We start from the raw sequence: 18,638 nt of genomic DNA, 5'->3' as shown, positions 1-18,638 counted from the left end.
TCTATTTCACTCTGGAAAATATACAGGAACATATAGAAAATCCTCACCATACCACACTCTTAGCTTATTTCAATCTCTGTAAGGAATATAGTTTTCTTCAAACTCATATGTATAATGATGTACTATCCTACTACACTTATGACAAGCAAAGAGGCATTTTCAGTTGATGCTGACGCAGTCAACCAGTGACAGGGTTTCTAGGTGTTTATCAGCAGTCGCATTAGGTAGAGTGTACATTGTTCATCCAAGTAACAGTGAATGCTATTACTTGCGCCTTTTGCTGCACGCAGTCCACAGAGCCACATTTTTTTCATTTCTGAGAACTGGAAAGGCGTTGAACATTCAACGATTCATGTGGCTTGCAGTGCACAACTTCTGCTAGATGATGACTGAAAGTGGGACGAAATGCTCAAAGATGCCGTAATTGGTGAAAGTCCTAGCTGATTATGCCAATTTGTTTGCAGTTATGGTGATGTTTTGTGGACTTTCCCATCCTGTAGGTTATGGGAGAAATATCAGTGACATGTAATTGAAGATTTTCTTTTTGCAGTTAAGCTTGTTTATTGAAATGATACAGTAGAATCTGATGAGAGTGTCACCAATCGTTGCCTTTGCTTGCTTCAAGGTATTTTTATTTCCATTGGTGACTATCCTTTGAGTCATTACAGTCTTCCAGAACTGCAGGAAACTGCTGATCGTCCACAAGTTAGTCGCGATTATGCTGCAGAGACAAATTATAGTTCTACTGCAAAGGCTGTGATCATGAATAATAAAGTTGGGATCCTTTCTGATTTGCAAAAGTGAGTATATGACAAAATATTATGGAGTGTTAATCAACAACAGAGTGAAACCTTTTTCATCGATACCCCTGGTGGTACAGGCAAAAACCTTCTCCACTCAGTTGTTACTGGCTGAAATCAGAAGGCAAGGGAAGATACCATCAGCGGTTGCGTCTTCTGGATTTGCTGCTACATTACTGCCTCAAGAGAAAATTTGTGCACACTATGTTTGGTCCTATGCATAAATGAAACCCCGGTATGTGCAGTATCGCGAAATAGCACCAAAGCAAAAATTCTTGGATTGTGTAGCCTAACTGTTCGGGATGAATGCACCATGGCATACAAAAATGCTGTGGAAGCAGTCAGTCGCACTCTGCAAGACATCCAGTCAAACAATCACGTTGTAGGAGGCATCACTGCTTTATTTCGTGGTGATTTCCGCCAGGCTCTACCCATTATAACTCAGGGAACTAGAGCAGATGAGGTGATCGCATGTCTCAAAAGCTTCATGCAGTGGCCTCAGGTACAGAAAATGAGTCTTACGTGGAACATGAGGGTTCAGGTGGGTGGCAGTCCCCATGTGCAAGAATTCTTGGATGTTTTATTAAAAATTGGTGACACTATGTTGACCGAATTGAATGGTTTAGTGACCCTGCCAGAGAGCTTTGTCTAATTGTTCCTTCTGTGGGGGAATTTATTTGGTTTGTTTATGGAGATCTATCCCACATAATGCGTCATTAGAATTCTTGGCTTTATGAAAGAGCAATACTGACACTCAAAAAGATCAAGTGCCTGCTATAAACCAGAGCATTTTGGAAAAATATTGATTGGAACAAGGTGTTATATCCCCAACAATTTCACTTTCCATTTCAGACACATGCAGTTTCCTGTGAGCATATGCATCTACAACTTGCAAGAACATATGTTTCGAACACCAATCTTGACCTTATGATGAACTGTTTCTCATATGCGCAACTTTACGTAGCTTGCTTGTGGGTCACTAGCTCAGTTAATTTGTTTATAATGGCTCCTGTGAGCAAAACACCAAATGTTGTATGTAAAGAAATACTTCAATTTTTGTAATTTCTTTAAATACACTAGGTTGTTCCCCCAATCCAGTTCTATTGCTATTTTGTGCTTCAAATATCTGTATTTGTGCGTACAAAGACACAAATTCTTTACTGTTGTGCTCTTTTGTCAGCTTCATCTTCATTTTTTATATCAATTTACTCACAGATAATAAGCTTCAGCATTTTTTGAAATTCACATGTATTTGAGATCCACGCACACAGAATCACATGCAAAAGCTAGTTGAATGATAAAGTTCGGGATTTCCAGACAAGATGATGTCCTTTTCTCCTTCCATATCAGAAATTTGACGATCTTTGGCTTTAAGCATCCAAATCTTCATGTTGTTTGGCAAATGGTGGATAAGCCTTATACTTGGGTGAAGCAGGAGATGTTTCTGCAACATTTGCTAATGCCTGCGCTGCTTGTAGTATAGCTGTTGTTAGCTCCTGACAACTGTATGCAGTTGTAAGTGTTCCATACTCTTACCTAATTACAAAAGTTTTGAATATCTGATTTACATGCATTACAATCCCTTCTTATCGCTGCTTTTGTAAAAGCAAGTTACACACTAGCTAGTGGGAACTCACTGTGGTTCATTTACAAAAAAAGATATGTATGAGATGTTTGCTGGGAACAGTGCAAAGTAACTTAAGTCCATATTCTAAAGCATGGTCTAGCCCGCACTATATCGAACTTCAAACGGAGCCCATTACAGTAGCACATATGCCAGACAAGTGCTGTCTGAGTAGTGGCACAATGGAGGTCGATAGTAATGTACCAGCTACTTGGTTTCTGTAGGAAGGAACATTGGGTGGTGGCCACTAGAGAGAGAGAGAGAGAGAGAGAGAGAGAGAGAAGAGGACAGAAAGCAGAGGATAATATCTACATAATTTGTTTCCCACAGTTTTAAAAACTGGAAAGACAGACAGTGATGAGCACAGTTAAGGTGAAAGGTACATTATGATTTTGAATTTCATCAGTAACAGTATATTTAAAATAATAACCTATTGAGAAGTTCTGTTACATATACCCTCTATGGCAGAATCTAGAAATTATAATCTTTCAGCAGGCTGCTCTGTCAGATAAAGAAAAGAACTTTTCTGTCATGAGGACCCTATAGGAACAGAAGGAACAAGGAAATAAGAATTAGTTTGTCATTTATTTCATGTTAGAGATTGAAAATGTTGTATTGATATAATGTTTTACACAGAGCTGTGACAACCATTATTACAGTTTTATAATAGAATCTCTCATAAACAAAAGTAACATAATCCATGTGATGAGTGAAGGAGATTGCTTCTATAATTGTCAGTCAGTCACTTGAATAAACGACAACCATTCATTCAGAGTAATTAAATAAGGAATGAACACACCATTGTAATCACGGGAATCACTTCTCCTGATTCCTCTCTTTAAATTTATTGAAACAACCCTAAAGAAATATAATTCATCCATAAATGAATTTACTTACAAATTTCTTGTATAACAAATTCTACTGTATTGTTTGCCAGTTCCGAACACTTACTATGTGGATTAACAGAAGTGATTCTGAACATTCATAGAAGAGCTGTGTGATTTGTCATGGGTTTGTTTATTTGGGAACAACACAGAAATGGTCAACAAACACAATGAAGTTTTTGTAGTAGTAGTAGTAATTATCAGTCAGAAGACTGGTTTTTTAATGCACCTTTCCACTCTAGTCTGCTCTGTGCAAGCTTCTTCATCTTTGTATAACCACTGCAACCAGTATTCATTTGTACCTGTGTACTATACCCAAACTCTGGTCTCCATCTACAACATTCATTCCCCACACTTCCCTCCTTTACCAGATTGACAATTCCTGGATGTCTCAGGCTGTGTTCTGTTCACGAATCCCTTCTTCAGCCAGGTTGTGCCGTACATGTCTTTTTTACTAGTTCAGTTCAGTACCTCTTCATTAGTTACTTTCTATATCCATCTAATCTTCAACATTCTTCTTGTGCCATACATGTCTTTTTCCACAGTTCAGTGACTCTTTTTTAATTTCTTGATATATCCATCTAATCTTTGACATTCTTCTTTAGCATCTTCAATTATCTTCTTGTCTGAATTATTTATTGTCCAAGTTTCACTTTTGTTCAATGCTACACTCCAGACAATACATCCAGAATATGTTTCCCTGCATTTAAATTTATAACATTTATTGAACGTATTGCCAACATGTGGAGGAACAAAGTCTCATAAAAAACTGAAATGGCGCTATGTAGTGTTAATGTTCCATAGTATTTATTAAATAGTTTATCATGAGTTTAGGAATTTATACTCATATCCTGGTGGACAGCTGGTTGGCAGTCATACTAATATAAAAAGCTGTGCAGTGATTGCAGCAGAGCTGGTAAATGATGTGGGAGCTTTCACAAGTGGCCCGGCCCCTGATGGGGTAGGATAAACCTGTAACAGGACTGGAATAAGAGGTGCTGTGTGGGTAGATTGGGCAGATCTTGCACCTGAGTCTTCCACAGTGATATGATGCTTGTGGCAATGACGTGGGATGGGGAGTGGACTAGGTTGTTGTGGAGGTTGGGTGGATGACGGAACACCACTTTAGGAGGGATGGGAAGTGTCCCTAGTAGGATGTCCCTCATTTCAGGGCGTGATGATAGAGGTAACCAAAGCTCTTGCAAAGGATGTTCTTCAGTTCCAGTCCGCGATGCTATCTGGTGACAAGGGGGACACTCCCTTGTGCTAGTTCTTGAGGATGGTGAGAGCATTGTGGGTGTGAGGGGAAATGGCACAGGAGATCTGTTTGCGAACTCAGTCTGAAGGAGATTACATGTCTGTGAAGGCCTGGAGTTTTTATTGTTCGATTTTGCTGTGATGTTTTCCTTTCTACTCTTCTCTATAATATTACTCTTTTCAGTATTTGTTCTTTCTCTCCTTTCTTGTGTTTATTCACCACCCTCCAAACCTCATCTACTTCTGAGCCACACTGTATCACTGATTACCCATGCACAACACAGACTTTGTGGCCGTGCGGATTGTTGATGCATCATCTGATGCCCCAAATTCTTTCCTCTAATAGTTATAATTATGTTTATTCCTATTGAGCCCACTTCATCCCTCATCATGATGTACTTGGAAGTTTTATTTTCCACACATGCTTGAGCCATACAAACTATTGATCCTCGACCTAACCTATCCCTCCTTCCCTCTCTCTTTGCTTATTGCAAAACACACACACACACACACACACACACACACACACACACACACACACACACATCTCGTCCGTCGTTCCTTTTCTCCCACATTCCTGTACATTGTTAACGTATTTATGCATGTTTTTACGTGGTTTCCTGTAATTTTTATGTCTTTTCACTTATCAAGCTCCTCTCATAACCATCAACACCTATTTTACTCATTTCTGCATCATTCCTGTTTCCTTTCCGACATTCCTGCCAAATGGACTCCTGCTCCATCTTTCTTCATCAGTTCAGAAAGGTATTCCTTTCCCTGGCTAAAACCTAGTCCCACATCCTGTTCCTCAAATGCTGCTTAATCATGGAATCCTCCCAAATGGCCCAACTGTAAAGATTTCTCTGGCTCCCACCCCTCCTTTCACAATGTCCTACACCTTTACAGATTCTGCCAATCCCTGACCCTCACAAACCTGGCATTGTAAAAACATATCTCCACGGCACAGGCATCCCAGAACCACTTCTGCTTCCTCCACAAGGTACTACCATTATGCAGTCCCTACTCCATATATCACATCTCTGAAATTGAATCCCTTGCTCTCCAGAACCTGGAGGAGCATTTGAAACCACCACCTCCATAAGTTATTCAACCTGCTGACATATTACTGTCGCCTCAGGGCATCACTATCCAGCCCCTGCCATATCCACAGTGTTCCTCCTCATCCACCCTTAACAGCAGCTAACCCTGCCTGGTGGACCATTTCAACTTGGCACATTCCCCAAAGCTCCCTACCAACTCTCTACAAAACCCAGCGCCAAGACATTCCAATAACACTGTTAACATTTCCCCTCAACTTCACAGAAGTTTCAGTTCTACCCAAAGGACTCATCTGTAGCTCTACGCCCAAATTTACTGCAATAACTGCAGACAAAGGTTTCACCATTGTTGTTATGAGTCACTGTGACTACCTGGCGGAAGGCCTCTGCCATTTATCTGACCGCTCCACATGTAAACTCTGCCTCAGTAATCGTATTCCTGAAGGCCAACATTAGCTTCAAGTCCTACTTAAATATCTCCCCTGAATCTATTTCCCTCCTCACCCTTATGACACCACACATACCCAGCTTCTACAAGGTCCCCAAAATCCACAAATCCAACAATCCTGGACACTCCACTGTGGCTGGTTATTGTGGTCCCACTGAAAGAATTTTGACACTCATTGACCAACACCTCCAGTCAGTTGCTCATAATGTAACCTCCTGCGTAAAAGAGACCAACAACTTCCTCCACAGACTCTCCACAATCCCCACTCTTTACATCCTGAATCCGTACTTGTCACTGTTAATGCCACCTTCCATACACCAACATCCCTCATGACCATGGTCTTACTGGTGTTGAACACTACCTTTCCCAACGTCCTTCAGACTCCAAACGCACTACCTCATTCCTCATGCACCTTACTAATTTCATCCTAACTCACAACTACTTCTCCGTTCAAGGGAAGGTATATAAACAAATTTGTGCCAAAGCCATGGGCACCTGCATGGCACCCTCCTATGTCAACATTTTTATGGACCACATAGGGGAGACCTTCTGTGCATCCCAAAACACCAAACCCATAGTCTGGTTTGGTTCATTGATGATATCTTCATGCTCTGCACTCAAGGCCGAGACACCATATATTCGTTCCTATACAACATCAACACCTTCTCTACTATCCACTTCACATGGTCCTCCTTAACCCAGCATGATACCTTCCTAGTTGTTGACCTCCTCCTCTCTGATGGCATCATCCGCACCTCTGACCACATTAAAACCACCAACAGTACCTGCATTTAGACAGTTGTCATCCCATTCACACCAAAAAATTCCTCCCATTTGGCCTGGCCACCTGGGGGCAGCGTATCTGCAGTGACAAAAACTCTCTTGCTCAGTATGCTGAGGGTCTCACCCAGGCCCTCACTGGTAGGCACTATTCCCCAGATGTTGTTCGCAAACAGATCTCCTGTGCCATTTCCCGTCACACCCCCAATCCTCCCACCACCCCCAAGAACCAGCCACAAACGAGTGTCTCCTTTGTCACCCAGCACCACCCTGGACTGGAACAACTTAACCACATCCTTCACAAGGGCTTTGATTACCTGTCATGCACTGAAATGGACATTGTACCTGAGATACCTCCCACCCCTCCTAAAGTGGTGTTCTGTCACCGACCTGACCTCCAGAATGTCCTAGTCCTTTCTTGTGCCACACTCAATCCCAACTCCTTGCCACAAGGATCATATCTATATGGAAGACCCAGGTCAAGACCTGCCCAATCCACCCACCCAGCACATCCTATTCCAGTTTGTCACAGGTTTATTATACCCTGTCAGGGGCCAGGCCACCTGTGAAAGCAGCCATATCATTTACCAGCTCTGCTGCAGTCATTGCACAGCTTATTATGTTGGTGTGACTACCAACTGACTGTCCACCTAGATAAGTGGCCATCGCCAAACTGTGGCCAAGAGCAAAGTAGACCATCCTGTGGTACAACATGCAGCTGAACCACTACCTAAGCCATGTGGATCCTTCCCTCCACCACCAGCTTTTCTGATCTTGTGCAGATGGGAGTTATCCATACAACACATTCTCCATTCTTGTAATTATCCTTGCCTGAACGTACAGCAACATGCTGTTCCCACACCTTCCACCCAACAGTTTCCACCTCCTTTGTCCTATCATCTCCTTCCCATTCTCATCTCCCATCCTGTTTATTTGCCACCTTCTTCCAACACACCTGCCCACCCCCACTCCTGTCCTTTTTTGCTCCTTTTTTCCCTACTTCCCTGCCCCACAACCTCCTGGTGCTGCACCTGTTGGCATTCTAGTCCCTGCACACTCCACCAGACAGTGTCCGTCTCCACTGAACATCGCAGTTTGTGTTTTTTGTATATATAGTTGTCAAGCAATCAAATACCTTTGGCAATAACAATCTTTGTTCAGAAATAGCTGTCATTGATGCTGTGTGTACTATCTTTTTAGTATTAAGCTGTCTGATAATGACCTAGAAGGCCAAAAGCCAGTTCACATCAAAATATAAAATAAATAGTGTGCAACATTAATACTGTGTGTTTGAGTTTTTAACTTAATTTATATTCTATATTAACAAATTTCTTTCTTTTTTTCTTTTTTTCAGAAACATTTTACTGCTGTAACCAATGTGCATTTTCATTTTATATCCTCTCTAATTCGTTTATCATAATTTATTTTGCTTCTCAAATATAAAAACTCATCTATTACTACAATTACCTAATCTACTTCTATAGGCTTCACCTAATTTAGTATGACTATCTTTAATTACACCTATTTTTCTCTTCTTATTGTTCATCTTGTAACTGCTTTTCAAAACATTATTCATTACATTCAACTCCTTTGTTGTCTCTGACAGAATTATAGTGTCATTAGGAAATCCCAATGTTTTAATTTCTTCTATCTGGACTTTTTGTTTCACTTTAATAGTTGCTCTGTACATTGCTTCCACCTTTCAGTCTTCCTTCCTTGCATAGTAAGGGCTGGCCATTCGAGGTCTTAAAATTCATAGAGATGCATCTCTTTTCTCCAAAGGTTTCTTTAACTTCCCTGTAGGCAGCATATACTGTTTCCCTAGTCATGCACACTTCTACAGGCTTGCTTTTCTCATCCAACCATCACTGCTTTGCCATTTTGAACCTCTGATCGGTCTCATTTTTAGACATCTGTATTCCAACTTCATGTGAGCATTTTGTCCTTTTGTCAGTTAAATTCAGTTACCTCTTAATGATATCCAAGTGTTTCTACTGTGCCTTTTTTTTTAAATTAATTAATTTATTTTTTGCCAATTTTTCTTCTACCTTATTCTATCCCCAGGTTCAGTCGATGCTTGCCAAATGCTTTCTTTGAAACTCTCCATAACCAGTAGTTCTTTCTTTTTATCCAGGTTACATGTTTTTTAAATTTCTGCCTTTTTGCAGTTTCTTCAGTTTTAATCTGCAGTTCATAAGCAATAAATTATGGTCATAGTTCACAACTGCCCTTGGAAATGTTTTGCAGTGTAAAATTTGGTTCATAAATCTCTGTCTTGCCTTCTAAATTCAACATATCCACCTCTCATTTAAAATTCTCTAAACGCACCCAATTAAGGAATCTAACATTCCATGCACCAACCTGTACAATGCCAGTATTGCTTCTGCTGATGCAGCATTCTCATGAGTAGTAATCGCTGTCAGATCCAATCTTACCTTCAGAATATTTTATGCAAGAGAATGCCACAATGATTAAACCATGCAGTAGAGCTGCATGTTGTAGGAAACCATAAGGGGTTGAGTTACGGTACAAGTAGCTTTTTGTATATCACTGTAAGGTTCACTCTTAAAATTATGAAAATGGACATTTGAAGAAGAAAGTTTGTTTTTTCATCTGCAATAGCTGTAACAGTAAAATTAAGAGAATTTCAGGATTATTCAAAGAAATAGCTGCTGTAATTGGAACACAAGGGTGGGAAATGACTGGTACACACTTTGTCTTCTACTACACACCATATGGTAGCTTGTAGATTTTGCATGTAGCCGGAAATATCAACTATGTTGTCAGTTAAGACTTTGTGAAAGTAATGAAATTTGCCTGCTTATCAAATGCTAAAGCATGAAAAGTGGGAAGGAAAATTATTACAAGAGAAAGTGATGCAAGGAAGATAAGAGGAATAGAAGTCAAGCAGAAAAGGAAGTGAAGACTGGAGGAGCAGTGACACAAGAGTAGAATGAGAGCGAGACAAGAGTTCAGGGACTATTCATGAGGATCACTTCCTATAGCATTAGCTGTAAGGACTAAGTAGTTGAGAAATGACCCTGCAGTCCACCCATCCTGGGTCTCCAGTCAGTTCGTGTCCATATGCTAATGCAGTTCCATTCACTTATTTGCTTTAAGTTTTACCAATTTTACAAATCCATGCTCTACTTATCATTATGGTCTTCTATTATTGTATATTCCTTTGGTGATATGCTTTAGTACCTAGTTACTTATCCATTTTACCAATCTTCTTGTTTGCTTAAACTCTTTCAGCTATATTTGGTAGCAGATCGTATATTCCCATACTCCTATTCTGCCCGTTCTGTGCTGTCTTCTATTGTTTTCACCTCCACCCACTCTTGTTTTACCACTCTCTTTAGCCCAGCCAATTATTTGTCCTAGTTATGGCATGTACTGTCTACTGTTACAAAATTTTAAAAGTCTAAGCCATCATCTCCTTCTTTTTGGTGATCAGACAGCATTTCGTCTAAAGGTTATCTTTTCTCTCAGGCACCGTTTATCACACTCCATATGAGGAAATCTTGATGAATGTTATTCTTTCTACCTCCTCCTCCTCCTCCTCCTCCTCCTTCTATTAATATAGTTTGCAAGTAGTTACAACTGTTACCAACAGTCAACTCTCATATTGTGATCCAGTAAATATAATTTGTGTCCTTTAATTAAATTTGTAACAGCCGTTAAGTTTTTTTATTTGATGAATTTCAGGAGATGGATGTTGACAGCAGTAGCATGCGAAGTGTACTTAGTGAACTCACCATGTTGTTCTCCAGAGCAATAGAAGCAGCATTTCCGGATTTGGCTGATCCACCTGTTAATGTTTCTCTGTCTCCAAAATTTGCAGATTATCAATGCAATTCAGCATTGCCAGTATTACAGCTTCTAAAGGCACAAGGTATTTATTTTATTCCATAAAATTCTCTCTCTCTCTCTCTCTCTCTCTCTCTCTCTCTCTCTCTGTGTGTGTGTGTGTGTGTGTGTGTGTGTGTGTGTGTGTGTGTGTGTGTAAGGGGCGGGGGGGGGGGGGGGTCATTCACTCATAGTGGTAAGTATTGTTAATTAGCAATGAAGACTGATGATGATTGGAAATCCCTCTCCCCCATTTTCCGTTGATGCCCAAGAACAAAAGCTACAAATTTTAATCTGAGTAACAGTGGGAGATCCATTCAAGAAACAATTGTAAGTGTTTTGGATTAACAATCCTCTTTCATATCCCTTTTCCCAAGGGTGCTAGTCAGCAAGACATGTAGGATTTTGCATGTCTGTTGAATGATAGAGGAAAGATACAGGCTGGCTTTAGCTTTGATTTCTGGTGCATATCTGTGTAATAATGAAAATTATTATCCTCAGAAAGCAAGGGCGTTGCTCTGTGCTCATCTTCTAACTTTAATATGAGGGTTATTCAGAAAATATGGATCGATCGGTCGCGGAATGGAAACCACAGTGAAAATCCGATGAAGTTTTGCACAGGTGTGTTGGGCAGTGTGACTAGTATGCCCGTCGATTGCGTTACATCGTTCTTTTTAGTTCTGAGCACAAACAGAGCACATAAAGATACCTAGAACAATAGTGTCTCCTGCCAAGTACGAGGGCCTGCTGAGAAATTTTGCCTGAAGCTATGCAGCAAACATTACATGACTGTTGTGCGGTTTCTTCTTCAAGACAATTCTCAGCCGCATTCTGCAGGGGAAATGAAGATGTTCCTGCATCATTTTCAATTGGAAATGTTTGATTACCCACAATACAGCCCGTAATTGTCTACCTCTGAGTTTCATCTCTGCTCACATGAATTGCTGGCTATGAAGACAGCATTTTGGTGCAGACAACGAGCTGTAGGCTTGCATAGAGAGTTGGCGGAAAGCACTGGCAGCTGCCTTCTATAACAAGTGTATTGGAAAGCTGGTACAACACTATGTCAAATGTGTAAGTCGGATCAGCGACTATGGAGATAAGTAGCTGGAAGTTGTAGCTAACTGTTGCAAATAAAACAGTTTTGATTTTCACTGTGCTTTCCATTTCGTGACCTATCGTTCCTTACTTTCTAAATAGCCCTCGTATCACCGGTGTCTGTGTGTGTGTGTGTGTGTGTGTGTGTGTGTGTGTGTGTGTGCAGTGACTGATACATTATTTAATAAGTTATTTGTAAAAAAAAGTATTGTATACCAGGAGCAAATCTAATGATTGTCTCTAACTAGAAGTCTGTAAATGTATGTGTATATAAATTAGCTTATTTTAAATTGTTCTAAACTTGGTAAATACTTTGACATGTCCTGTATGCTTGTAAAAAGATCTATGGATGAATAAAGCTGCTACTGCTACTACTATATTAGGAAGTTTCTGATTCATACATTTGTTTACACAATGTTTCATAAATCTCATCATGAAGAAGAGGCTTCAGATATGTGGAAGTGTTGAAGTTCTCATTAACTGAGAAATGCATGTTGCAAATTACTGGGAGATACATGAAAATGTACAAATGGATTAGGATAGAAACAGCTTCTACTGGCTACTTCTGCCAAAAATTAAAAATTATACAAACAACGAATTATCACCAATTATTTTACTCTGCTACTGGATAAAGACAGTGCATAGGTGTTTCCATGTATTAAGGTCATTAACCATACACATTTATATTGCTCCTGTATTTCTTTTAATGCCACATACTCAAATTCAATTAGATCATAATCTGGGCTTTATACACTTCATAGACTTCACTAAAGAACTTCATTCATCTATATACCATACATTTGCCCTCCTACATGCCTCTACTACCTTCATGTCATTTTCATTAAAGTAATAATTAAATATTTTCTTCCAGTCTACTTCCTAATCCATTTGTATGTTTTCATATATCTCCTAGTAAATTGCATCATGCATCTCTCCATATTTTGGCTGCCAGTATTCACATTAGTTGTCCATGTCTCAGTGCCCATAAGTCCAAGCTGGTACACTCTGACCGTAGGCTTATCTTTTCTGGCACAGCAGTAGCTTCATTTTGAAAAATGTTTTTAGATTATGGAAAGACTCCAGGCCATTTCTATTCTTCTGTTTATCTCTGTTTCCTGTTCATCTATCCATTTTCTTCAACTGTCCCGAATACAAAAACCTGTCAAAAATTTCTATTTGCTGTATTTGCTATGTGAAAATTAAAGCTGTTCTAAACCCAAAAGTTGGTTTGAACACCACAATATACTAGGCATGTTCATATTGTATGTATTAATACTCATGTTTGGGTTTCATATGATGGATGTTTTCGGAATCCATGCTGGTTGGCATTAATAAGGTCATTCTGTTCAAGGTACCTTATTATTATGTGTGAGCTCAGAATATGTTCTAAGATTCCACAACAAATCAACATCAAGGATATTGGACAGTAGTTTTGTGGATCACTTTTACTATCCTTCTTGTGGATGGGTGTGACCTGAGCTTCTTTCCGAGAACTGGGCACGGTTTTTTTTGTTTGAGGGATCCATGGTAGATTATATTCTGAAGATGGGCTAATTCAACTGCAAATTCAGTATAGAATCTGACAGGGATTCTATTGGGTCCTGGAGCTTTGTTCAGTTTTAACAATTTCAGCTGTTTCTCAACACCACAGACACTAATACTTATTTCATTCATCTTTTCAGTGGCCTGAGGATTAAATTGGAGCAATTCTCTTGGACTTTTATTTGTAAAAGAACATTTGAAAATGAAGTTAAGTGTTTCAGCTTTTGCTTTGCTACCCTCAATTTCAGTTCCTGTCTCTTTTGTTAGGGACTGGACACTAACTATGGTGCCACTAACAGTCTTTACATACAACCAGAATTTTGTCGGGTTTTGTGAAAGATCATTTGACAATATTCTGCTATGGTAGTCATTGAAGGCTTCACACATTGTTCTCTTAACAGCCAAACATGTTTCATTCAGCATCTCTCTATCTCTAGCCCTATCCTTTGTTTTACACCGATTATGCAGGTATTCCTGTTTCTATAGAAACCATGGATGTTCCCTCCCATTATGATCTGTTCTACCGAGTACATATCTCTGCAGTACCTGATCAACTGTTCGTTTAAATTGTGCCATGGTTCTTCTACATGCTCATCCCTTGTGTTGAAAGTTTCAGGTTCCTCACTGAGATATGAACCACTAGTTCACTGAACATATATATATTCTTCTGCTCGTTTTAGTTGTCCTGTGTACTTTGGTAATCGTTATTGCCACAACTGCATCATGATCACTGATAACAGTTTCAATATAGACATTATCAGAGTTAGGTCTATTTGTTGCCATTAGATCCAATGTATTTCCATCATGAGTGGGGTTCCTAAATAACTGTTAGAGGTAGTTTTCAGAGAAGGCATTTAGTAATATTCCATAGGATGTCTTTTCATACCAATCACTAACAAAATTGTAATTTTCCCAATTGATAGTGGGATGATTCACGTCTCCACCGATGATAACTGTATGGTTGGGGGGCATATGTGCAAGCAAGCTGAGGTTTCCTTTTAAGTTTTCAGTTACATCAGGAGATGAATCTGGTGGGCGATAGAAGGATCCAGTTACCATTTTATGCTCACCCTTAATACTGAGTCTTGCCAAAACACACACACATGTAACTTCAATTTCTGTTGCAGTGGATTTGAGATTCTTGTCTACTACGATAAATACACCACTTCCATTTCCCATTTCTTGCAGTTCTGATGAAACTGAAAGGAAGTGGCAGCATTTATGCACATATTCTTCAATAAGCTAACTTAAGTTTAATCAGTGCCTTGTCTCTCAATGGCAGTTTGTACACATTCTTTAAAATTGAGTCAGTTACTTCCCCAGCCTCTAAGGATTCTGAGAAAAGTGGTACTTCATGTTTTCATTCACAACTTAAAAATGGTCTGTTGCATCATATCCATTTCTAAAACCAGTTTTTTACATTGCTTTATTAAAATCTAATCTGTTTTTCAAATTGGAAGATGACAATTTAAGTGAATGTCGTGAACATTACAAAGAGGAACAATTCTTTTTCTCTCTCGATTCGTCATGGATATAGGACAGCGGTCAATCAGATATTTACCAAAGAAAAATCACCAAACAGCCATGTGTTTTCAGAAGTCGTTATTTTTATTTACACAACTAGCTTTGGTGTCTCATTAATGCCGTTTTCAGGCCCCTATGCAGTTGTGTAGAGAATCAGATACACTGATGCATGCCTAACTGGAGCCCTCAATACCTGGATTCCGTTAATTTTTGGTGTAGTGTGTAATTTGAAGACATGACAACTCATGAACGTCTCCTAGATAGTGAATGCATCACTGTGTGGCGTAACTTCAAGGCACAGTTCATGATTGGTCCATTTTTCTTCGAGGAACTCAGACCCCAAGGGCCAAAAACATCCAGTATGAGTTGTTGTCAAGTCTTCGAAGTATGCAATCCACAAAAAATTCATGGAATCCAGGTATTGATGACTCCGGTTGTGCGTGCATCGATGCATCTGATTCTGTATACATGGTGGGCATAGGAGCCTGAAGATGACATATAATGCGGTGCTGAAACTGTTCATGTAAATAAAATAACAATTTCTGAAAACCAAGGGCTTTTTGGTGATTTTTCTTTGGTAAATACTTTGTTTTGTTTTGTCTGTGTTCCTTTTATTGTGAAGTAAAATAATTGCAACATTGTTACATATTTGGGACTTTGTCTTCCTCCATAGACTTCCCATAGACAGTTTTCCAACTTCCTTTTGTATTAACCCCCCCATTTTTTATTTATTTATTTTTTTTTTTTTAAGGGCGCCTTGTTCCAGTACCATTGCTTTCTTCATACTTCAACTGACTTTACACAATTCATGTTGTTACTGGTACTTTTATTTCATTCCATTTTACCAAATTTTCGTTGTGTCGTTGTGTCTTGTCACAGCCTCTCAAAGACATATCGGAATGGTTTTACTTGAGTCAGCATGTTCTGACATATTCCTGTTATCATGCACTTTAAACTTCTCCGTCTACATCTACCTGATTACTCTACTATCCACAAGAGGGTTCAGTGAACCACCTTCAAGCTAAATTTTTTTGTGCAAGCCATGATTTATCTTATTTTATCATGATGTAGATGGGTGCCCACATAATGTTTTCACAATCAGAGGAGAAAACTTGTGATTGAAATTTCGTGAGAAGATCCCGTCGCAATGAAAACGAAAAATGCCTTTGTTTTAACGATTGCCACTCCAATTCACGTGTCATGTCTGTGACACTATCTCCCCTATTTCGCAATAATACAAAACGAACTGCCCTTCTTTGTATTTTCTCAATGTCATCCGCCAGTCCCACCTGACGCGGATCCCGCTCCGCACAGCAATACTTCAGAATAGAGCGGACAAGTGTGGTATAAGCAGTCTCTTTAGTAGACCTGTTGCACCTTCTAAGTGTTCTGCCAATGAATCGAAGTCTTTGGTTTGCTCTACCCACAATATTATCTATGTGATCTTTCGAATTTAGGTTATTTGTAATTACAATCCCTAGGTATTTAGCTGAATTTACAATCTTCAGATTTGTGTGACTTATTGTGTACTCGAAATTTAGCTGATTTCTTTTAGTACTCATGTGAATAACGTCACACTTTTCTTTATTCAGGGTCAGTTGTCAGTTTTCGCACCATACAGATATCTTATCTAAATCATTTTGCAAGTCGTTTTGATCATCTGATGACTTTACAAGACAGTAAATGACAGCATCATCTGCAAACAATCTAAGACGGCTACTCAGATAGTCTCCCATGTCATTAATATAGATCAGGAACAATAGAAGGCCTGTAACACTTCCTTGGGGAACACCGGATATTACTTTTGTTTTACTTGATGACTTTCCGTCTATTACTATGAAGAAAGCCTTCTGGAAAAAAAGAAATGTGGAATCAATTAGACATCCTCTGTCAATAGCACTTATTACTTCATGAGTATAAAGAGCTAGTTGTGTTTCATAGGAACAATATTTTCTGAATCCATGCTATGTGTCAATAAATCATTTTCTTCGAGATACCTCATAATGTTTGAACACAGTATATGTTCCAAAACCGTACTGCAAATCGACGTTAGTGATATAGGCTTGTATTTCAGCAAATTACTCCCCTTTTTGGGTATTGATGTGACTTGAGTTCCAGTCTTTAGGTACAGATCTTTCTGTGAGTGAGCGGTTGTATATAATTGCTAAATATGAAGCTATTTTATCAGCATACTCTGAGAGGAACCTGACTGGTATACAGTCTGGACCGGACACCTTGCCTCTATTACAGAGGTTCCCAAACTTTTGTTTGTCACGCCCCCCTTCTGCCGAAAAGAAAACTTACGTGCCCCCCCCCCCCCCCCCCCCCCCCAATAAAAATATAGAGATTTTTATTAATTATCAAGAAACTATTGAAAAATTTGTGATGACATCATGTAACATGGTTGGCTGTTAATGTATCGAGTCACAGTTATTACGTCATCAGTCTAGTCTAGTGATTATAAGCCACTCCGAAAGTAAAGAAAGTCCTTGGTAAACAAGGAAAAATATTTGCAACCTTTGCCGATTAGTGGATGCGAGCTATTATTTTAAGTTGAGTGTAGCTTATTACTTTCACTCATTATCAAAAATAGTCACTCAAGTCACGGTGTTAACGAACATCACTGATTTGTACGCCTATAGCGCTCCCCATTGTCATTGCGCCTAGGTTGCCATTTATGTCAACGACGACAGTGACCAAACGGCGAGAAAGGCCCAGTTCCCAGAACCAGACAAAAAATTAGTTTTACGCAATAATCGTGCAGACTACACAGAACTTTAAAAAATATGAACAAAACAACTTCCTTATCTTGATTACATTCCCTTGCTGCACACCATTTCTTCACCCATATACGATTTTAGGACTACTCTTTGCTTGCCATATCTAGGATAAACTTTCGCTGTGTCTTCATCCAGAAGAAATACTATTATTAGTTGAAATAACATACCACACGTAACATCAGAATCCATAAGGATCACACGCAGTATTTATATTTAAATCAGATTCACTATGTTTATTTTATATTGTTTCTTCGAAATAGTTTTTTATAATTTTGCAGTATTACCTACATGTAAGGATAGTTAGGATGAAAATAACAAGTTCTCTTATAATGTGACGTATTTATTATAAAAATATTGTTTCCACACACATATGGCATGAAACAAACAAATAAATCAATGTGAAGGATGAGCTTGCATATTTTTTACAAGATTTTGGATTCTTGGCTGAATAGTAGAAACTGCGCAACGTAAATCATTGGCAATACTGAGTTTCCTTCTAAGCTTATTTTTTATTGCCACTACTGCTGAAAATGCTCTTTCGCACAAATAAATGCTTGAAAACGGTAAATACAGTTTCAACACTTGTTCTGCTGTGCTGGGATACACCGTGAGATATTTCACCCAAAATAAAGACTTATCCATCTTCTCAAAGTCATACTTTGCTGCAGAATCATTTTTAATTTCTAAGACTTCCTCTTGTAGTCTGTCTGGCAACACATCCACGCCAACGTGAAATGGATCCGACGTTAACCTATAATAAATTTTATCATCACAACTGTTAGGGAAGTATTGTTCGAATTCATCAGTGAGGTGCTGCAAATGGTTTGATATTTTACTCTTAGTATCAGTATCCTTAAAATCGTTTTGAAAATGGGCTTCTTCTAGGATTCCAAACAATCTGGGAAAGCAGGAATAATTGCAGGCTAAAATTTTACGTTTCCATAGTTGAAACTTATCAGTAAACGCCTTGATGGCATCCCGATGAAAAATTGTT

At 39.0% G+C, this 18,638-nt stretch overlaps 1 protein-coding gene across 2 annotated transcripts in view; it reads left to right on the top strand.

Moving 5' to 3' along the window:
* The window catches only part of LOC124612663 (arginine--tRNA ligase, cytoplasmic), a 126,729-nt gene that overhangs the window by 16,399 nt on the left and 91,692 nt on the right, over nt 1-18,638 (top strand). For both annotated transcript variants that reach the window (XM_047140985.1, XM_047140986.1), the window contains exon 4: nt 10,560-10,746. In XM_047140985.1, the coding sequence (XP_046996941.1) occupies nt 10,560-10,746 (187 nt within the window). The remainder of the gene's footprint in view (nt 1-10,559; nt 10,747-18,638) is intronic.

Source organism: Schistocerca americana, chromosome 4, assembly GCF_021461395.2.
Source record: "Schistocerca americana isolate TAMUIC-IGC-003095 chromosome 4, iqSchAmer2.1, whole genome shotgun sequence".
Taxonomy (NCBI): Eukaryota; Metazoa; Arthropoda; class Insecta; order Orthoptera; family Acrididae; genus Schistocerca; species Schistocerca americana.
The sequence above is the reverse complement of the archived record's forward strand: the minus strand, read 5'-3'. Positions and strand labels throughout refer to the sequence as shown.